This window comes from Pterocles gutturalis, unplaced genomic scaffold, assembly GCF_000699245.1.
Source record: "Pterocles gutturalis isolate BGI_N339 unplaced genomic scaffold, ASM69924v1 scaffold19260, whole genome shotgun sequence".
Taxonomy (NCBI): Eukaryota; Metazoa; Chordata; class Aves; order Pterocliformes; family Pteroclidae; genus Pterocles; species Pterocles gutturalis.
Window position 1 is genome coordinate 1 of NW_010143855.1, and position 22,897 is coordinate 22,897.

Below are 22,897 nucleotides of genomic sequence, written 5' to 3' on the forward strand. Positions count from 1 at the left end.
CGGGGATGGGGCAGTGCTCCAGCAGCCTCCCACCTCCAGGGCAACCCTGCCCCGCTCGCACCGCGGCCCCCGAGCTGCAGTCTGCCCCTCGGGAAAGCTACCACCCGAGCAAACCTGCCCTTTGTGCCCCAGGGCTCCGCAGCCTTCTCCAGCCCAGCTAGAGACAACACGGAGCCCTGGGCTTCCGAGGGGAGAGGGGAATTCAATAGTTGGTGAAAAGCACAGCTGTTCATGGAACAAATGCTTCCACGCTAGACACGTGCATTGTTACAGCTCTGTGTTAGGAACTGGGAGATAACGAACACCCTTTCCTAGGACCTACGCTAAGCCCCGAAAATTCAACCCTATTTACAAAATGGGGGGAAAACCAATGTTTATTCTCTGCTTTGATCACCCCCCTTCCCTTCAAGGTAGGGTGAAAATGACTCTCTGCTTCAGACACTACCTGCTAAAACCGGCACACAAAGGTTCTCACAATGATCAGAGCCATGCTCTCACAGCCTCAGTACAGGCTTTCCCTCTTCTCTCATCTCCACACAAAAGCAAAGAAACCCGACACTGCCAGAGCTAAAAGGCCCTTTGTTCCATGCAAGCCCCTGAGGAATGCCCTCTGACTTCTCTTGAATCCAAACACCCCGTCACAAGCCACCTCCACTCAAAGCCCACCTTGGTAGGATGGACAGCCACCACGCAAAGCAGGAAATCAGCCCCCAGAGCCAGTGGGGAAACATGCAGCAGCAGAAAAACATTTCTACGTGCAACTGTAAAGCCCAACGGTGCGTGTTACTAAGTTGCACAGAAAGAAGCAACCTTTGATAACCTTGAAATGCATTCGTGGTTAAAGAGTTCCCAAACGCCAGCGGATTTTTCAGGCGCAGGACAGTTAGGGAGCTAGATGTCCAGACCAACTCGCTCAGCTTCGCTCTTCGCGCCGCAGCACCTGTTAGGCTGGAGAGGCTCCTGTGCCATGAAAACACTTGTGGAGGCTGCTGTGTAAGCAGGAAAGGGCTGTCTGGGGATAACAATTCATTAACATTTGTCTGCTCAACCCTTTACTTCCTTCCTTTCTCCTAAATTTTAACAAGGGATCACCAACCCTACAGAAAGCCTGTGTTTTCTCAGATTTTCAGGGGACTGACTCTCCCTCGAATCCAGCTATTTACACTGATTGTTTTGGTCACCATTACTAACTTGTTTCCAGGGCCTGCCCAAGATCTTCCTCTCTGGCCTGTCACAGGCTCACTAAACACTTACCTTCTAGCCAAGTACAACTGTAAAACAACCCTGCAAGGACCATCCTTAAAGAAACCAAAACTACTCTGCTCTTACTGCTCTTTTCCACAACTACTTCCAGCTCTGTTTTAATAAATCCAGCACGGCCCATGGCTTTCTCATCTATACTGGAGGCTTCTCTTTCTCCTTACTTCCCACGGTGCTCAGCAAGCCCAGGGCCCTCTTCCACCTCTGCTGAACTACACACATGGCAAAGAGGCAGCAGCCTCTAGGGTTACCCTTCTGAGCTGAAATTCCTGTATGAAAGCTGGCATCTAAATTGCAGAGTCTACATCTAGTATTTCACACTCCAGTCTCATGCTCTGCATGATTTCCCCTCACCCCTTTGCAGTGCAGATACAATTATTTCCAAAGAGTAAGCAGCCCATGGCAAGACCACAGTTCAATCTGCCACCCACGTGTATTCCTGGCATCTGTCCTCAAGACCCACGTTATTCTGATGCCACCATCAGAAACTCATATTTCCACCCTTTCCTTTCCCTCTAAACAGAAGACATTTTGCAGAAGCAGATGAGGTTTGACTTATCTTTTGAAAGCATCATGTTCCACAAGGAGTAGAGATTTACATACAGCTTATCAGGCTTTGGAAAGGACATGTGCTGGGCATCTAATACCAGAGAGGTGATGGGAGCAAGGGAGTTTTTTTTTTTACTCTGAATGTGGACTGTGCTACAACTACTTTACTCCTGGGTATGTATTTATGTTTAGACACTAAGCATGATGTAACATCCTCCTGCAGTTTAATCCCCAGCAGTTACACAGGTTAGCATTTACACCAGGCTGAGGACACTAGGTGCAAGATCACAGAACTGCAGAGCTACTGAAAATGCACCTCATTGCTAAGGAAAGGCTACTTCAAAAATAAAACCTAGAGAGCTGTAATACTTTAATACATTAACCTTAGTCAGCTGTGCATGTTGAAACAGTGTTAAAATGCTTGGGGAAGGTGGAGACCTTCAAAATAAATTCTTATCTACCCCTGTTAGAGAACAGGGGGATGACTGCCAAACATTAAATCAACTCAGCAGCCTCAGAGCCAGATGAATGACAAATAAGCAAGTGGGGGGTCCAAGCACATCCTTGTGACCTTAGTCAAAACAGAACTGACTGCAGGGCTGCTGTTGCTTGCACCTTCTTTCAGGGGCCTAGGAAAGCTGTGGAGTAGTTTTGCTGTGGAGTAGTTTTAAGATTAAATCACTGCATTCCATTTAATCAATTTCATATAAACACAAACACAATTTTTCATACTAATGAGTGCCATGCACAAAGCAGTAACTTATCTTTGTAAAAGTGCAAGAATGAGTCACTGCATGGTAAGATCTTATACTCCGGATACACTTTTTAAATAAAATCTGCACCATTAACTGCTCATTAGCATTTCACCACTCTGTACAGAGTCCCCAGAGAGACTGCTACCAGCACAGCAGGAGATGTTTGAAGTTATACTTAATTCTTGCACAGAAGGGAGTGCACACCTTCCCCTTTTTGTGAGGATGCAACAACAGAAAGTTATTAACTTGAAAGGCAAGTTATCAAGACTTTACTTCCACAAAACACACCACCTTGTGTCTGCTAGATGTATTTGCTGAAGTAAATTAACTTTGTCAAGATTCAGCCTCCTACATTTGAAAACCCTTCTTAGCACTGAAGCCTCCCTGTTCCCCAGGAGGCTCAGGTTGAAAGAACTGTCCCTAGTCATTTTATCCACACAAACGCAATGCAGCTTGAACTTCAGCTTTGATGAAAATACCATAAAACTCAAGAAATACAACTGGCAGCAGAATATATCTATCAGTGTTTTAACAAGTGATATTTTAATTTGTGTGGAAACAAAAGAGGTTTTAGGAAAGAGAAAGAAAAGTTATGCAGCAAGCTGCTAAATCGCAGGTGTTAAAACATGCAACTTTTAAAAAGAGCTAGAGTTTCAGTGTGGTACCACAAACACAGGAGTCCAGAGTTCAGCAGACACACTGGTTAACATGCCAAACATCTATAACAAATGACTGTTGCCTAGCTTTGTTTATTGGTAATCACTTTAGTAACCCGAAATCACAAATAAGCAGTAAATAACAAAAACTACAGATAAACACAGGTTACACATGCAAATTCCTGTTCACAGATCACGTGTGCAGGTACATTAAGAGCACAGTTCTAAAGATTCTTGACGAAACCAGATTTTAACAAAAACGGTTTTAAAATGCAGGTATGAAAATTACATGTGAATATAAAGGTACCTTTTTACATTTCAGGACTCAAATGCTGCTTTTGAATATACTTGAGACATACGACAGCTGCAAGATTCAAGTAAAAGCAGGAAGAGCTCAAGGAAATAATACTGGTCAGAGGAGAATGGGCATTTACTTTTCACTAAAAATACACTGAATAGCTGAATAGGAAAGTCTATCAAGAGCTTAGAAAAAAAAATCACAAAGTTGTAAAGCTGACTAATCACTGATTTTCCTATTTGCTATATAACAGCAATGACATTAAAAGAAACTGCAATTCAACATTTAAAAAAGCAACTTACATTTAAAGACTTGTCAAAAGTGAAATGCAATGACAGCCCTACACACCAAAGTAAATATCTGCTAGGCTTAGACTGAAATATGGAATGTTCTAGATAAAATAAAAATACAGTGTTACTTTTTATTTTTTATTGAGACTGGAATTGAAAGACAATATCTGCAGCTTGAAAGTAGTAAGTTTCACTTAAATGAAGCTTTCTTCCCATAGACGAGCTTTCCACAAGGGTGCAAGATTTTTCTTTAATAGCTTGAAGTGTCAAAACAAAAACCTGTTGCCATTCTCACATTAAGAACAAATTTGTCATTAACTTAACTGCATATGCTTTTGCTACAACATTTAACACATGAACAGACCTATAATGCCTACTGTATTTCACTAAACAAAAAAGAATACAGTATTTCCATCTACTACTTGTACTGTTTTTAAAAAAGATTATCATTAAAAACAAAGACACTGTTTTCCTTACATCCTTCTTTCCTTTTAAGCTTCTTTCTTTTGCCTGTAGTCTTCTGCCATTTTATCCAGAATTTTCTGTTAAAAGAAAGCAATTGTATTTTGGATATATTCACAGTCACAACATCATTCCAATTTTCCAAGTCTGTGAATACATGAACTGACAAGGTCATAACAAACAAGACTGGCCCTTCTCTGTGTTCTGAAGTGGAGCTCCTCTGAAGCACCACCAGATTATCATATATTCAAAGAGTTTCTCACAGTCACAACATCATTCCAATTTTCAAGTCTGTGAATACATGAACTGGCAAGGTCATAACAAACAAGACTGGCCCTTCTCTGTGTTCTGAAGTGGAGCTCCTCTGAAGCACCACCAGATTATCACTATGTCACTGACCACACAGCTTGCCACCAGGAAACACCAAGGGCAGCCCCAGCAAGCACTAACATGGCCCTGCCGTTAATGCCTTCTGAACAGGCCAAGAGAATTGCTTTCCATTTTGTCATGGACTTGTGACAGCAGCTGTGCCACTTACCTGGTCAGGATTTGCTATCTATAAAGCCAAAAACAAAACATCTCCCCTCCCTAGGGAAGAGGTGTTTTGGAAGTGAGAAGAATTTGTTGTCACTTCGATGACATTTGGTAGGAGTATCAATTCATCTATTTATTCACTCTTATTGCTCTCGAAGTGAACAAGAGTCCCAGCCAGAGAAGTGCCTTGCTACTGTGAAACAAAAGCTGATATTCCCCCCGCCACCTTTCCTCCCCGATTCTAAAACCACACCAATGTTACAAAGTCATTCAAGAGCAGCTCATTAGGCATCTGTGCCATGGAAAAAGCAAATCAAATCACATTTCATTTAAGTGATAAAGTTAATAAACTGGGATTATTTCCCCCACTTCCCCTTTCACATCAAGTATTTAAAGTCTCATAATCAGGTACCTCAATGGATAAAAGAAAAAAAATAAAAAAGCTATGGGTGATGGATGAGGTGGGTTTTTCTTACTACAGGATTCCACAGGGTAATTGTTTTTCTGGTCTACTCCCTGATAATGTTGTTTGCTTTGTGACATTTATTTCTGCCATCTGCCTTCCAGGGCCCTGTATGTTTAGGGTTCCCTATTATTGCAAGGGAGAAAGCAAATGTTTTGAGTCTGCGATGCCACCTTCTTCCTTTCTATGGGACCCCCAGGGTTTGTTTTCAGCTCAATAATCAACTGCTATGAAATCAATTTATGTGAACACTGCATTATTATTATTAGAATTTTGTGTAGGATCTTTTCTCGGAGGCAATATTTAACAGCAGCTCACAGAACACAAAGATTCAGCAGCAGCATTATCATTCACGCCATGCAAATGTGCTACCTAATCCAATTAGAAATTGTAAAACATGCTCACAAAATCAGAAGTTGCAAATATGGATTTTTTTCTTTTTTAATATATAAAAACTTCAGCTTAAGGTCTGTTGACTGGTTAAAAATACTCTCAAAGGGACAACTGGAAGGAATTTGAGTCATATGTGTTTACTCTGCACCACTACTTCTAAGCCTGGCCTTTACTCCAATCGAAATGGCCTCATCAATCCAAATTTACAAAAAGAAAAATGCAGAGCCCATCTTTAAAATACGTATCCTGAATATTATTTTAAAAAGATGAAGTTTTGGAGATGTCTAGCTTGATTTAGAAGTTATAGAGGAAGCCAAATTCCACTGCCTGAAAGCTTTTTTTTTTGTTTCTTCAGTCCAGTCTCATTCAGATCTATTCCCCGGGAAAGAATCACGCCATTTAAAATGAACAAGTTTTTGCCTTACCTTCAACTTTTGATAATGAGGAAGGCTGCTGCAATGGGTCTTTTTTGCAACATCTTCATTTGTGTAGAACAGGGAACACAATTTGCAATAAAACCCTGTTTTGGGTACCACATAATTCACACCTAGAGAAGTAAACACCACAAAATAAACTAAGAGATCTACTCTACATCATTTCTTGTAATGTCATATGTAATTTCAGCTAAATCTTAAAACCATAATTCACTTTACATTAAAAGCTGCTTTATCTTTAAAAGTCCTCATTTTAGTTTATTCAGGCGGGGCCTAGTAATAACTAAATATGTGCAGGCTTTTTTTTTTAAGTTTAAAATCAACCTTTCAGATTAAGGGTCCATTTTATTGGTTTCTTCAAAAGAACGAACAACGTTCCGTGATCAGTTTCTGAGTTTTGAGTATTTAGTATGAGTCTAAACTGATACCACTATTGTGATTTGTGCTACTAGTTGAACTTGTGTTGCTAAAATACACCTCCTCCAATTTATTTTCTGCCTTAGGAAAGTGTTATGGAGAACTGTATGAAAATAAGGGAAAAATAAGAAAGAATACTAGGGTTAGGGGAGGAGTGAAGATGAGGGGAAGAGTGGGAAGCCCTAAAATGAAAGCGTTGGAGGCAATGCATTGCCAGAAATAAAAAGTCAAATGAAATGAGAAATGCTACTGCAATGCACAGAGACATACTGGAAGTGAAATGGGAAGAGTCTTACCAACAGGAACGTTTGGCTGGTATGGCCCAATCCTAAATTCATCTGGAATTAGAGTTTTTTCTTGGATGTTCTTTGTTTCCTGTTCATCCTGCGTGTCCGTATTTTCATGGGCACTTTTCTCAGTATCCTGCGCTGCTGGGGTGTCAGAAGCTTCAACAGTTTCAGCCTTCAAATTATCTTCAGTTTTGGTTCCATTTTCTAATGTTTCATTTTCCTGCTCTGGCTCTTCAATCTTGTCTACCTTGATTTCTGCCAAACTATCATCGTTTTTGCCAGCAGCTTTTAGTGCCAAAGCCGACTTGCGGAGTTTTTGATGATCTGAGTCTTCTTCATCACCGACCTCATCTAGAGTGACAAAACCTTCCATGCTCCGTGGAAAGCCACCCACGTATCGCTGTTGAGAAAATGTTTTCCTTATGTCAGCTTATTCTTAAATGTTTCCCTCAAACTGTCTTAAGTTTATGAAGATAAATATCTTTTCCAAATTCCCCGGAAAAATGCTTGAAGGAAGACCTACCTCACTCATTCAAAATGTTACTCAAGCATGCAGAAGTTTAACAAGCTCTTTTTAAATGTACTCCACTTTCCCAGAATCAAGTGTGTAATTTCAGAATCAATTTTTTTTTGCATCATGAGGCTCCACTGTTTTATCATATCAACATGTGATCTTCAGCTTGAGAATTTCAGTATCTTTTTGCTCTGTTCTTTTACTTTGAAAGTCCTTCTAACATTAGTATTTTAAGTGGAAATCATTTTGCAATGCACAGGTTTTGCTTCTATTTGAAACAGTCCCACAAGATCCTCAAATTCACACCTGTATAAAAGGTAAAACCTTACAAGGACACTTCTGTGCCTGCTAATAGTATAAAAGTTCTTAAAAAAAAAAATTAAGAGCTCTTTTTCACCCAGAGGAAAGCTTGAAGCTTCTGCATTAAAAACAAAACAGACAAAAAACAACCCAGAAAACACCAACCACCGAAACTGGTCTCTTAAAACCCAGCTTCACTAAAAGACAGCAAAGCTGTCTGAATTCTGTTGTTTTGTTTTTTTAAACCTTCCTGCCGATATGGAGATACCAGTATTCCACATGCTTAATGGCAACCATCAGTACTAGTGAAACAGCATTAGCTTTACACCTGTGCTCTAAGAATGTAGGACTTCAAGGAAGCAAGTTTGGGCTCAAGGCAGTTTCTCGTAACGGATACCCACATCATAAGAAACAATCGCTGCTGTTTGCACTGGCAGTGTTCCATCTCAACACCACCTAACTGGCTTCCTGACAGAAGGAACCCCCAGAGCTGAAAACCATGCATGCTTCATTCATTAAGGATAAGGAACATGCCTTACTTTTTTTTACAAAACAAAATTCCAAGTCACTAAAGTTACTAAAACTTTGCATGCCACTCCACATAACCAAAGATCATGCAAACAGGAAAAAAGCAGCTGGTAAGACATAAAAAACCATCAGAGTGTGGGGCCACCTGGTGAGAAAAAGTTCACAGCAAGTAGCCTGTGACTGAAGACATCTTGAAACTAAATTTATTTTTTCTTCTCCAGTTGGAAATGGGCAGTGGCTAACTGCAAACGGACTTGCCCACCTTTCTGGCTAGGCATAAAGCCTAGATGGACATACAATTTTTTCCAAGTCTAGATCAGCCTCAAGTCCCAAATAAATACTTTTTTGAATGTCATTGTTCTGCTCTGTGCTCAGAAGAGTAACTACAGCCAGTCTCGGGAGAAAACAGGTTCTGACTGCTTAGTATTAGTCAAAAAAGGAGTGAAAAGCAAGGCAAGAATACCCCCAGGAAGCGACATGGGTAGGATCCCACAAATTACCAGTTTCTGTCAAAACAGAAACAGTGATTTATAACTGATACCATTTGCAAGCTGCATCTAATGGGACCTCCCATTTTCTTCACAAGAGCTTTAGCACCTGCTTCTCTTCAGACAGGTGTGCCATGCATGTGTTTTAAAGAGCCACAGGAAAAGATGTGAAATAGAACATGCTGTGGTGTGCTGTTTAAGTTAGACAGGTTTTGCACACCCAGGTACCTTGCTATACAATTACCTTTTTAAGCTTTTTCTTTGCTGCTGGATTGGCCACAACATTTCCCTCAGTTTTTACGGTCACCTCATCAGCTGTGTCCTTTTTTTCTGCAGTAGTCACATCAGTTAAATTGGCAACATCTGCATCATCTCCTGCTGAGCTGCCACTTTCTAACAGCGCTGCTGCTTCCTCCTCATCCACTAGCAGCTCGTCTTCAGATTCAAGGAGTAAACTAGGCTCATCTTGGTCTGCCTGTTCACTACTTTTAGCGCCCGATGGCTCAGCAGCATCATCTGGTTTCTCCTCTTTCGCTTTATCTTCTGCAGTGCCACTTTCGGGTTTCTGAGTAGCATCTATTTTAGGCTTCTTATCACCCGGAGGATCTTTGCTGTCTGGAGAATATGTTCTCTTTCTGTAAAGAACAAAGAATACTTGCTTCTAAACCTGAAGAGAGCCCAGAAATTACCAAAAAAAGGTAGATTATATTTTTCTACACAAGCCTGAAAAAGATGGTGTTTTAGTTCAGAAAATGGGAGGTTGAAGAACCTTCAAATATGCAAAAGGCTGCTGCAAGGAGGAACTGTCTTTTCAAGACAGGACTACTGCTCATGGGTTTAAATTGAAGGAAGACAAGGCTAATTAAGGACTGGAAAAGATTTCCTGAGGCACCTGAAGAGGCTGTGAAATCTCCATCATGAGAGGAACAGGCCAGGTCACATATCAGAAACAGTTAATCTCAGGGCACAAAACCCAACAATTAGATCTCAGAGCTTGCCTGACTTCTTTTGTGTAATTTCTATACTGTAAGAGATATTTTCATATTCCTTTTAAACAACATTATGCTTTAGCACGAGGAAATTACCTAGTTTTATCCTTTTTCAGCAGTTCAACTCCTTTGTTTGGAATCTAAAATAAAATTACAAAAAAAATTATAAGTTACAATAGAATATTATTTATACAACTGCTGCAGCATTAATTCAGACCAGACAGCACAGTCTACCCAAGCACTTCCAATTATGTGAATCCACAGGTACTCTTTCACCATGCCCACCTACCAACCAATAAATAAACTGCCATTACGTTAGACAGGACCTTACCAACTGAGAAATCCCATGTTTTTATTTACAGTAATTATCAGTAATTCAATACAAAAACAAATGGGATATCCTGCTCCAGAAAAATTATATACAAATCCTCTTTTGTTTATGTACTGATACAGTGTGGTGTGCTGGCAAGGGCACTCTTACGCTGTCCTCTTCTCCCTATGATTAGTGGTGGGCTACATGGAACGCTCCAGAAGACTCACAACAGTTCACTTATTTAGGAGTTCCTAAATAGGAAATTCCACTCGTATGGTAGTAACATGGAAAACTCTTCAATGCATTGGTTAAGTATTTGAATTTGCCACAAAGGGTTCATTTTTGGTGCGTGACCATGTGCAACAGTAAGATTTCTTCATACTCCACAACAGAAAGCTTACAAAACATCTGACAGCTTGCCAGATCACATCTCTCCTGCTTTTCTACCTAGTGTCCTAGTCTGACAGAGAAAGTCTTATGATTTCAAGAGTATTAGCCAGGTGTCGTGTCAAAAAAGAAAAAACAGCTATCAGCCAACCCTTCCCTCCTTGGTATGAGCTGCACGTGCAAAGGTGCAGTTACATCCTAAATTTTGACAAAGCTTATTCCAAAAAAGTAGATCATAAGACTAAATCTATCTAGCGAGGTAGTCAGGGTTAGTGTCCACAACAGGCATCAAAAAGCTTTCTGGTGCTCAAGATTTTGGATGGTACCCAACACAGGAAGCACATTCTGTTGTAATACCTCATGGTTTAAACAGAAGTCCCTAGTAACATTTTGTCTTTTTACTGTACACAGGAGTACATGTACAACAAAATGGACAAAGTGACCAGCAGCTGTGAAAAGCCGAGAATCACACATACTATGTATAGTTCTGCCACCCAGATTGATTTTGCTCACTGATCATTTTCAGAGGAGGGTGGGAAAGGAAGAACCCATTTTACAGAACATTCAAAATGGAGAAATTTTAACTAAAATCTATACCAGTTACTCTAAAATCCAAATTCTAGCAGTTTTTTGGGTTTTGTTTAATCTGAAAGGAAAATACGTTTTCTGTGTTCTAGACCTCATAAACACCACACTCACACTAGGTAACTGCACTTAAGTAGCCAGAAAATACTAAAGCGAATCCTTCCATTTTACAAGCAGCATTGAATCCTCAATTTCACTTCACTTTACACCTTTAACTACAATTAAACAACTAAAACCACCACTTACCCTTAATACCAGTTTCTTGTATTTTTCAGATAAATCCACTTTCACACATCTGCCTTGGAACCAAAGCGCTTTGTTGGCACAATGCTCAACCATAGCTAAAGCATCTTCTCTGGTCTCCATCTCAATGAAAGCCTGAAAAAAATTAATAAAAATAGTTAGAAACAACTATGAAATATGCAACACTTTTGCAGGCAAAACTATTTAATTTAAAACATAGCGTTTCCAAATGCTGAAACAAAACTATGAGGTTCAGCTATATCCATCCTCTCCAAACTAGCCATACATTTAATTTCAAAATTTACCAAAGTGCTCTATATTCCCCAGCTTTTCAATTCAGTAATAGCTCTCCCATAGGAAGTTCAGAAATGAAAGAACAGGCATTTAAATATCTGCAAAAGAAAAAGTCACCATAAAGTAAAATATTATTCCAAATCAAAAGCATCTGAACAATGAAACTCATTTATTTGGTGTTTCAATATCCGGGAATTCCAGGGTAGCTAAGAAACTACCCCAGTATTTTGTATTTTTCAAGAAAAGCCTGAAACAAAGGCAGCAGGTGCTGGTCTGTAAGCCCTCTGTGAGGTATTCCTCCAAGAAACAACCCTATGACACAAAGTTTGCTGAACAAGCCTTTAAAAACACAGGTGGGATAGAGTATCATCGGCAGACAGAAGAAAGCTGTTTCTGCATACAACTTAGACAGCAAAGGATTTTCTTTTTCTAGTGAAATAAGGTCATGGAGGACTTCCTAGGGGTCATGCAATCAATTCTAGTAATTTTTCACTTCACAAGTGTGGCATTAGGGGATTCAGGCACTCATCTCTTTGGAAAAGCACTGGAATTTCCTATTTAACTCAAGGGAGCAACAAACTGGGACAGCAAAGCAGAAAAAAATTAGAACGAAATACTTTAAACTCCTGTGTATTTATAAAAATAAAATACTTGTGCATATGCAAAGCATTTCACTATACACATGCAACACACTAGCTTCAAACTTTTAAGTTAGAGAGCCACAGCAGGACTGCTCTTGTTTCATTTTAAAGAATGAAAAATAAAGGGTAGATGAAAGAAACGTGTAATAGTGCAATATATTTATTAATGTTTCACAGGAGTTTTTCAGCCTTAAAAAAAGTTCCAAGGCTCCTAGAAATCTGCATATAAAAAAAAAAGAAACCTCCATGCTAAATATACCATCTTCACAGCTGAGGCCTGTTCCTTCTTTTTTTTTTTTAAAGCAGCTCACATTAGATAGCACTAAGCTAGATAGCAAAACACAACGGCCATGGTCCCCTAATAATTTCCATATTTATGCTAGAGCAGAAGGTCTACACGTGCACCAATTAAAGGCATGTAATTTCTTCACAGTTAAACACCTTAGTTTCAAATCTTCACACACGCGCATTCCTACAATCAGTTACCTGGCTTTTCATTCTCATGAGTATGTAGTTTTTAATTTTTCCATACGGTTCCGCCAGTTTGAGTACTGCGTTGTCAGAGTATCCCGAATGAGGCAAATTGCTGAGGTGAATCACACGACCAAGTTCTGGTTTTGGAGGATCAGTTTTTTGGTCAGGTTTACCTTCGGGTTTCTAAAATTAAAAGGGAATAAAATTTTTGAAGCACATACTACATAAAACATAAGTGGGTGACTGTCCCTGGATTAAGCGGATACAGCTGAGGAGTATATAAATTAAGAATAACTTAAATGCAACAGCCTCATAACATTGACTGCCCCGGATTACACAAGGCAATGTTAAAAAAAGCAGAAGTGTGTTTTACCTTTATTCTTTTGTATTTCTGTGACAAGTGGACTCTGACAGGTTTACCAAATACCAAAGCGGGTGTTGTTGAATAGTATTCTACTGCAGCCTGGGCATCTTCAGTGGTTGACATTTCAATAAATGCCTGAAATCATATAAAAACAAATTAAGCACTGCTCCTTCAAGAATTGGTAGTTTTGTTTAAAATCTCAAGCTCTTCCTTGCTTTCCCATAAAGACAGCTGCATCAGAAATTAAAATTGCCTTTTGGTTACAACAGTAACTGACTGCAGAACTTGGCAACAACTTCACATACTTTATTTAGGTGCATAAACAGAACTATTTGGTTTGTTTACGTTCCACCTAAATTTGGCTTCAGAACATTCAATTGCTTCCTGCTTTTTCTCTTCTATGACATTGGCTTTTTCAACACTTCAAAATACGACACTCTGTATAATACAAATTAAGACCAAATAAGTTTTCAGAGACTACTAGAACAAGAAGAGAATTTGTATTTTGGTATATAACATATAAATATAGTATATATTATGCATAATGTATTTTTGAGAAAGCCATGAACAAGCACCAAGAAGGATTTTTTAACAATATTTAAGTTAAAATGCAGTACTACAACATTTCTGTGAAGAAACATACCAGTCACTTGTCCTTTCATACGTGACCTTAGTGACGTGTGTGAGATCTTGCTTGGTAGCCAAGCAAGTCCTTTTCCAAAGTTAAGCACAGAGACAGTAAGCACACTAAAGACAGCAAGCGGTGCCAACAGCAGTACTAAAGGGCCTCATCTTACCTCATTGATTTTGTTTAGAATCAGGTGATTTGTAATTATTCCAAATGGTTCAACAAGCTGAAGCAGCTGATATCTCAAGTTCTTTCCCCTCTGGAAATCCATGATGTGAACAACTCTGCTTGTTTCCTGTTGACATGAAAAGAAAATGTGTACCAGTTAACCTAAAAAAAAAGTCTATCAAGGCTCTGCTCTACTTTTTTTTTTTTTTTTAAATTTTTAAATCTTCATTAGTAACCAAAACAAAACACATACAGAAAAGGCACAGAAAACTCCAGGGATCTGCACAAAGGAAGATGCCTGCTGTGCCAAAGTTGCCTTTCTGTATGTTCACGTCCCACAGCTTCATAATAAGAGAATGGTTAAATAGGGTCTGTACAGTTTTTGGAACAAATATTTTGTAGAGTACTTGGCACAATGAAACCCCAGTCTTATTCCAAAGCTTCAGTATTTCCACAGGAATAAATCCTAAAATCTCACTTTTAAAGACAATCCATTAATAATAATTAAAAAAATATCTTATGAAAGCAACAAAAGGCATATTTCCTTAAAACTGTGTCTTAAGAAAAAAGCAACAATTTTTTATACTAACCACTCTGCCCTTTTGCATGTGTCTCGGTCCTTGCATATTTCCATTTCCAGCTCCTTTAAGAAATGACAAGAATGAGCAAGATTAGTTCAACCTGCAGGACTGCTATTAACATGTCTCTTTACAACTTCTTGAGATACAAGTCATTCGTAATACTATAAAAAATTACACCAAGTTTTAAAAACAAATTATTTCACTACAGTCTGAAAAGACTGTTAATTTGTTTATTTCAGAGCTCCTGCAACGTAAGGTCCTGATCATTCGGTTCAGTTTAACATGAGAGATGTGCAGAAATAGCAGAGAATATGTAAAGAGTATTGAAAAAACCTCCCCTGTTCTGGAGTAAGATTTGCCATAGCAAAATGTCTCCATACGCAAAAGACGTGAGATTGCTTTAACATAAGATACACTTTCTGCAATTCAGGTTTTAGGTGTAGAAAAAGACTCCTAGGTTTGGTTCTAAACCAACAATTCTATCATAATGCACAATCTACTGTCTGAGATACTTGTGCTGTCAGGATACCTCAGTAAATTAATTAGTTTTGCTCTTTTAGTCACTCAAGTTACTTAAAAGGTAGGAAAGTAACAACTGCAGGCCGGAACCTGATTCTTAGCCTGCCTTCCTGTGCAGAAGAGGCTTGCATGAGCCATCTTCCCATTTCTCAGTTGCTATTCACATCTAGTTGTCAAATTCATTTGAAATTAAGGTGGTGGTGGTGGGGACACTTAGGACTTTTAATTTGTGCAAGTTTCACAAAAAAACCCCACCAACATGTACCTAAACAGAAGACAGATATAAAAAAAATCTTCTAGATAGGAAAAAACAGAAGTCCGAACCACGTGTGGATTAATCCAACACAATTAGAACACCCCAGCCACAGCAACACAGCTGGCAGTTAGCAGGAAGGTGGAAGTGTGGGATCTGAGCACCAGTCTTTGGCCAGTGGGGAACTAAAGTATTTCGGTTTCACTGCTCAGAAAACTGAGTGTTTTGGTTTGTTGTTCTAAGACACTGGTAACAAATTAAAGCACAAACAACAAAAAAAAAACCACACCACAAGAACTTAAGTCTTGTAAAGCAGGTGCCTGTTGGTGTTACCTCTTGGCCCAACGGGAGGTCCAAGGTGAAACGGAGGAGGCGGTGGTCCCAGAATTCCTGGCGCAGGGTTTGTGGACTGCTGCAACATAAAGGGATCACCCCTAGAAAGAGGGAGGAAAAAACCCCTTAATTTTAAACCAAAAAACTGTCAAGTTTTCATTCCTCAAAAACCCAAACTGATTTATGCAGAGCATCCAAGGAGAAGCTACTCCTACTGCTGCTCTTCAGCTAGTAAAGGACAAAGGGAGGTAGCCATTTGAAGAAAAGGAAGCATGTTGTTTCCCATAAAGTGTTAAGAATGTCCTCTGCTTCAAATAAAAAAATTACAAATACTTTTGAATTCATTATTACTTACATTCCATGTCCTGAATCACTGTCAGGATTCCATTCTGGATATCTTAAAAGAAACAAACAAACAAACAAAAAGTCAGAAAAATACAATCTCTTCTACCTGTGTAGTAATTCTCACACAAGCAGCAATACCTTTAGATGTTAGCACAGATAAAACACCCAGGAACACTGCCCACTACGGGACCACTACAAGAGACATGAGCAGGATCCACTGACAGAATAAAAGTGCTCTTCTTGGTGAGAAGCTTCCTACAATGTATGTAAGATGTCTGCCAATTTATAATACAAATTGCATAGTTTGTTTTATGACAAAAATTTAGAAATTGGTATAAGTGACTAGTAAAAAAAAAAATCACTATAGTCTCAACTCTTAAGATCCAACTCTTCAAAACGTTACACTCAAGTTACGAACCAAGATCCCTTTTTTTGTCCTGAAGATGCTCTTTTGTTGCACGTTTTTATTCCCTACAAGGCACAGCATGTTTTCCAAACCTGCTTTGTGCCACATAATTGACCATTATTTAGTTGTACATGCCCTCACGCCACAAGAATGTTTACTGTACTTCAAATTCATACATTTCAAGCAGCAGCTGACAACGTCGGCTGTGAGTCGCTCCATTGATATGATGGTTCCACTCCTGCAGCAAAGTAAATAATTAAAAATTAAAAGCCACATATGGCAAGCGATTTTTAACAAAATAATGTTGTAGAGTGCAGTATCTTCTCTTCTAAGCTGAAGTATTGAAGATACATATACAGATAACGAAATCTCTTTTTTGTAGTGTTTTAAAGAGACACTGAAATTGGACCTAACTCTGAACTGCTAATCTGGGTGAAAAGGTGTCTGATGGAAAATGTCTTGCAATCTATGGGCTTGATCCTGCCTCAGAGGCGCAAAACTCAGCGGGATAACTGCTACAGCATACATGCTCATTCTTGCAATTTCAACTTTTAGAACTGGATGCTGAGATTTTTTTTTTTTCCTTCAGTAATTTTAGAATTTCCTCCACTCTCTCTGCTTCATTCCTCAGACTTTTAAAGATTAATGTGAACTAAGCACTCAAGTTTTTAGAACCATAAAGAAGCCAAGAAACTGCAAGGAATTCAGAAAGGAAAGACTAAGAGTAATGAAAGTACATAGCTAGGACAAACTGTAAGTATATAGGTGAAATATAAAAATATACAACCATTTGAGGTGAAAAATCAAGGGAAAAAGGAGATCTAAATCAAGATGGTACCAAGGAGGAATAATGGAATTACACTAAATCAGCCAGGTAAAATTCCTTCTGGTTCTGGCTTTAGCTCTAGAAAGGAATGAGGGCTTTCTACTTTTTCTCTGCAGATTATTTTTATTACAAAGGGAGTTTTTTTATTTAAAGAGAAGGCACAGGGACTCCTCCTTTAGAGAGTGCCTGATCTCCATATCCTTACATTCTTACAAGTAACAGCACTACTTTGTGTTATATTTGTATTTATAAAGTGACAGAGCTGCTGAAGCTTCACTTCTGCACACGTGAGCCACAGTCTAGTCTCCGCTCTGCTGCTCCTCAGTGAACAAAGGGATCAGCTGAGACACGTGGGGCAAGTCAGCTTTGGGCTCCCACAGAAACAAAGGGGAGAGTAATTATAGATCTTTGGAGTGCTGTTTAACAACCGAAGGTTTTCTCTCATCATGACATTTTCAACTGTGGACACAGACTGCATTGGCCGACTGTTTCTCTCTACTTTCACATGTATTTCTGCTCAGCACCCACAAGTTATTTTTTCCTGATCCCTCATCTTTCCTGATTTTTAGTTTCTGCCACACTAGAGCCATCCTTCCGGATACAATGAGGCACTCCTGAGGTTTACTGTAAGGTTTCTATATGCTAAATGCCTACCGTGCACTTTCCACGAAGGAGAAAAACCTGGATCTGAAGTCTCCCATAAAGTCCTGTTGTTAAGCTACACTACAATATTACTCCATGACACACAGAATATAATGTGGAGTAAGATGAAACCTTAATTGATTTTATCAAGAACATGTAAAATGAGCGTACCACTTTTTCTTGTTAACTGCACAAGATGTAGGCTCTGCAACTATAAATTAATAAATACACTGTCAATCTGGATGAAAAACCCCACCAAAAACCTCAAGCAGGCCTAGCTATCTATGAAATAGTCAATACTTAAAAGCAAAGTTTCTTCCATTTAAAACTTGCTAAGAAGTTTTAGCACTATCCTACAGAAAACAGTCCTTTAAACACTAAAAAACCCTCTAAATTCTGGGTGTACAATCTGTAAAGCCACAGGGGCCAATTCAGCTAGATATAACATGCTTTGAAGCTGTCTTAACACATAATTTAAATTATTATAAACGGGAATAGAAGTTATCTGCAAACTCAAGCCAATGTTTGGGAGACCTAATTCTCATTATACTTCAAATGCTTTTAAATTGGTAAAAAAGGGAGAGTTCACATATCACTTGGGATATTTTTTTTCCTCCAGGGAAAGTTTTCAGAACAACAATGGCTTATGCACATTATTAACTTTTTATTAAATACAATTCTTAATCTGGACTTCCCTTTACTCCCTGCCTCTACCCACTCTGAAGCATCACTCCCCAGAGGTTTCAGGGCACTAGATATTTGCAGACACTAATTAACACGAGTGCCCAAAGTTAAGCTGGAGAAAATCTGAACAGAGATTCTTAAAACTCAGATTACCTTTTGCCTCAATTGATACAAGCAAGAGGCCGCACCGTTCTTCAGAAAATTAGGCCAAACTTAAGCACCTAATTTTAGATAGGCCTCTATTAGGAACAGGGTCATGTTTTTCCTTTGAGATGTATCACCGTTCCAAGCGTTTAACCTCCAAATTCATCTGCTAATGTGGCATCAGCCTTCTTCTTTGGCAGGTAAAACAACCCCTCCCTATCTAACACCTCATTCCTTGATAAAGGGATTAGGATTGACAAAATGCCTACAAAAACTGGGGCATGATCTACTTCACAATTAGATAGAAAACAAACTGGTTCTTAAAATCTATACACATCAGATTAAAGAAGCAACTAAGAACATCCCTAAAAAGGAAAACACGGAAGACTAGTCTGCCATCTTAAGTTATACTAAGGGTGTTTAACCCCTTGTTTGGGCTTAACATACACGTTGCTTTATCATACACTTTTAAAAAAATCTTCTATGATATTTTTATTTGGAGGTGGGGAAAATTAGATTTTAATATTGCAGTAATAAGTTTGCATTGTCCCAGCTAAGAAAAGCATTCCCTTTCTGCTTTCCATAAATTTTGGTTCAGATCGGATTACTGTACAAATTCTACTTGATTCAATTTTGTGGGAGACACAAAGTTAAGAAATACTGTAACTATTAGGTATGCAAAGTGGAGGAAAAAAGGAGAGAAAGAGAACAATTCTTGTGGTGATGTGATTTCTGAAATTCGAAACTAATCCCAGACTTGGGTCATAAGAAACAGATGATCCAATCTCAAATATTTTATGGGGTACCAACAGTTTAAGTCAAAGCATATGCCTAAAAAAAAAATGGTTTTACATGTTACAGAAGAAGTCAGCCACTTAAGTTATGCTGTCAAAAGAATTTGGTATTTCTCATACCTGGAAAGATAGTTCATGTTGGATATCCTTTCAATAGATCTTCATACCAAAGCAAACTAAGAACCAGGAGGCTTTAAAATAAAGTGCTAAAAAGAACCCTACTTACAGGATTACCAGTTGCCATCTTCAAGGGCCCCAGAAGTTTGTTTTCAATCTAATCAAATGAAGTCCTTTTACAGAACTGAGCATGGCATCTGAACTGTTAACACTTAAAACCTTTTATGAAAATAAATGTCAAACATAGGAGACAAGAAACCCGGATTACTGTGGTTATTTAATATAAAAAGTAATTAAAGCACCACAAGTTTATAAAGTGTCAGATCCGTTGGATTCATACAGTGCGTGCTCTAAAACCGGTTTGATCATTTCCTTGCAGGGACAGAATAATTCTTGTGTTTCAAAAAGATTAGATGTACAGAAGCAGCACTTTTTGAGAGGTAACTGTAAAGAAATGGTTAGTAACAGCAATTCCACATTGTTTCAATTTTACAGTAACAGCATATATTTTCAATTGAAGGCTCTCAAGCTAATTAGCCACTAATTGTGACAAGAGGGGCACTGTATTAGCCAATTAGCCAATTAAATTGCCTAGCAGACTGAAAATCAGCAAGATGAGTCAAATTGGAAAAGCTGAAAGCGAGAAGGCTCTGAAAATACCGTCTGAATAAACAGGCCATTTTGAGTCCCCTGCTACCTTTGCAGAGAGTTGAACTCTCACGAATAAACTAAGAGGGAAGTGTCAGCATAACCGAATACACCCGAAGATCCGCTCTACTTGCGAGCCAAGTAAAGAACACTACCAGAACGCAGAGCAGGATACTGCAACAGCAGACTGATTGCTCGGAGAGTCTACAGGGATAGATGCAACATGTGACAATAAAAAGTGAATCTGAAGTGTCTAAGAAAGTTGTGAAAAAGGAGAAAAATGACGACAAATTTCAGTCATAGTATGAGATAGAGTGTTAAAGTGAAATTAAAAAGGCAAGAATGAGCTAATCTAAAACGTGGTTTTTACTTTTGCAAATAAGTTCCAGGGCTCTACATTAACTCTTTCCAAAAAAAAAGCCGAACTGTGCAAGAATGCATCTTAACTACATATAAATCAGCAATCAAGACAGATGTGGAGGAGAGCTGAAACTAGCTTCCTGAACAGCACAGTAGGTACACTGCAAAAAACCTCCCAATCGACAAAAAGCAAAAACACCCACCCAAAACCTGTTTGAATGCCAGATGTTTGTGGTTAAGAGAACATGTAGATGTAAAATATAAATAAGATATCCCAGCAGATGATAGCTGTTTGACTTGAAGTTAAGCAATCTGGGCAAACAACATACATTAATGTAAAGCCCTGGTTTACAGTGTTTGTTAACAATTACTTTGTAAATAAACCAAGTGCCTTTTTCACTCTCAAACCAACTTTCAGATCATTTCAAAAGCAACCAGGCTACAGAAATAAAGAAATAGGTAAAAACAGAACAGATACTACAACGTAAAGGAAAACAGAAGTATCTGGTGCATAACTCACCTTATTAGAATGAACTGGCATATCACATATAGAGCACAGATGGGGATAACCCTTCGGTAAGAATCCATGGAAGTCTTCAATATTGCTATTTGGAGGAGCACCTCTCTTTTTCTCAAAGAGAGATCTCTCGGGACCAGGACCACGACCCATTCTGTCATACTCACTGTCAAATTTATGATAGTTATGCGAAGTCTCACCATAAAAAGATTCATCCCTACACCTTTCTCCATCTCTTAATCTGTCATCTTCATAATCCATTCTGTCATAATAACCAGATTCTTGAGAACGACTTCCATGGTCGTAGTCAACCACTGGGTTGAGACTAGGACCACGATCATCAAAGCTATCTCTTCTAAAATGCCTTTTTTCTTCCCAATCATCCCTAGGTACTCTGTACGGTGGTTCCCGTGTGGATGATCTGCCATCTCTACCATAACCTTCTTCAGCTCTCCTCCTTTTAAGTTGTAGAAGGATCTGAGGCAAGTTTTCAGGAGTAATCTTGTCCTCGGGATAGCGACTCAGTTCATCTAAGTCTCTAGCAGACAGACCAAAGCTGGCCAAAATGTTAGTGGCCTGGTCTGCATCTCCACGGTGCTGAGAAGACAAAGGGAGCGGACCTCTACTTCCAATGTTAAATATAGACTGCAAATTATGGGAAGAGGTACTACCAGAAGACAGTGCACTATGAGATCCTTGTTGGTTCAATGAAGAACTCATTCCAAGATTCATTAAGCTAGCAAGGCGTGCAGTACCCTGGTTCATCCTTCCAAGAGATGCTGGCATATTTAAAGACTGGGTAGCAGCAGCAAGAAGGCCTATTCCTGCAGAGAGGTCACGCCCATGACCTTGTGAATCCCTACTCAGAGATGACTGCTGGAATGACTTGGACATTGTAGAACTATAGCTTGTCTACTTTATGGATCAAAAAAATTCTTTTTTTTTAAGATGGCTGAAAAGAGAGCTCACACTAGAAAGCTAGGCAAACTTCACTTCAAAAATGGTAACGCCAAGAAAGAGGATCAATAATGACTGCAGATCTTCTTCAAGCTGAGAAACACCAGACAATTCTGTAGAAAAACAAGCAGTTTTAGTCATAAATCCCTTTAAAACAGATGCAGTTTTAAAAACTTTTGCATCATGTTGCTCTAAAAAACATTAAAGATCTCAATCTTACAAGGCTTTTATTACACAACAGATTCAAGAGGCACCCAGAACCTACATTTTATTTCAGATAAAAATACAGTAGTGTTTCCTATACATACTACTCTTCTACAAAAAAGCTACTTTCATACTGAAGACAAGTGAATTTCAGAAGTTTGGGATGTCTGAAAGCATCTAAAGTTTACTAGCACATAAGCCTTGATCTCTGGTTAATGGTTTGGTTTATACCCTGCATTACTGTGCTGTGTCTATGAGAAGACCACAAAAAAACTTAAGCCCATAGAATCCAAGATGATTTTGGCATATAATACATATTTGAAAATGAAACCTATACCACCACAGAATAGGACGAAAGGAAGTTAAAAGTAATTGAAGTTTGGGCAAAAAGTTTCTGCTGTAAGATCTGGTACGTAAGACCAAACGTAATATTCAATCTTTATGCAGTAAAATTCAAATTACCGATGTGAAGACAGATGTGAACAAGAAAAATAAGTTTTAAATTTTGCAGGAAGTAAACAAGACCTCTTGCTCAAATTGCAGTTATACTGATAACAGCACTTCAGAAGTGATTCTTTGTTACTCTGCAGCTGGGACATCAGCCTGGACTCTCAGACCTCAAGCTAAACAAGTTCAGGCTCAGTACTGGGATGGGAGAGCCAAGGAAACCCTGCTCCTGCAGAAAGAGGCACTAGGTGAGTCAGGAGATGGCACTTCGCCCCCAGCCAGCCCCGCACGACAGTGGCGTCTGTGTCTCTTACCAGCACACTGCTTCCATGGTTCACACCAGACACTTTGATACCATGACCACATGTGGTAGTTAAAGATCCTAAGCCAATCCTCAGAAGAG

The 22,897-nt window shown here is 39.0% G+C and overlaps 1 protein-coding gene across 2 annotated transcripts; it reads right to left on the reverse strand.

Moving 5' to 3' along the window:
* Positions 1–3,296: 3,296 nt before the first annotated feature.
* Positions 3,297–22,059, reverse strand: MATR3 (matrin 3). 2 transcript variants are annotated; one of them, XM_010084905.1, is made up of 14 exons: positions 20,890–22,059; positions 16,331–16,392; positions 15,759–15,800; positions 15,397–15,504; positions 14,308–14,362; positions 13,719–13,844; positions 12,931–13,056; positions 12,570–12,740; positions 11,152–11,283; positions 9,717–9,760; positions 8,876–9,266; positions 6,808–7,048; positions 6,086–6,207; positions 3,297–4,350 (listed from the first exon to the last, which is right to left on the reverse strand). In XM_010084905.1, exons 1-14 carry the CDS (start codon positions 21,778–21,780, stop codon positions 4,300–4,302), a joined length of 2,562 nt encoding a protein of 853 aa, XP_010083207.1. In that variant the 5' UTR covers positions 21,781–22,059; the 3' UTR covers positions 3,297–4,299. The 2 variants fall into 2 exon arrangements, with proteins under 2 accessions (XP_010083207.1, XP_010083206.1); XM_010084904.1 differs by having other exon boundaries at positions 3,298–4,350; positions 6,808–7,201; positions 14,308–14,360; positions 15,404–15,504.
* Positions 22,060–22,897: the final 838 nt, after the last annotated feature.

Bases quoted from the DNA above. Each gene is read 5' to 3' on its own strand.
- MATR3 (XM_010084904.1), bottom strand. From the start codon at position 21,780: ATGTCCAAGTCATTCCAGCAGTCATCTCTGAGTAGGGATTCACAAGGT. The intron at 13,057-13,718 runs GTAAGATGAGGC...ATATGATTTCAG, and splicing joins TTCTAAACAAAATCAATGAG to GCATTTATTGAAATGTCAAC. The intron at 9,267-9,716 runs GTAATTTCCTCG...TGTTCTTTACAG, and splicing joins CTGAAAAAGGATAAAACTAG to AAAGAGAACATATTCTCCAG.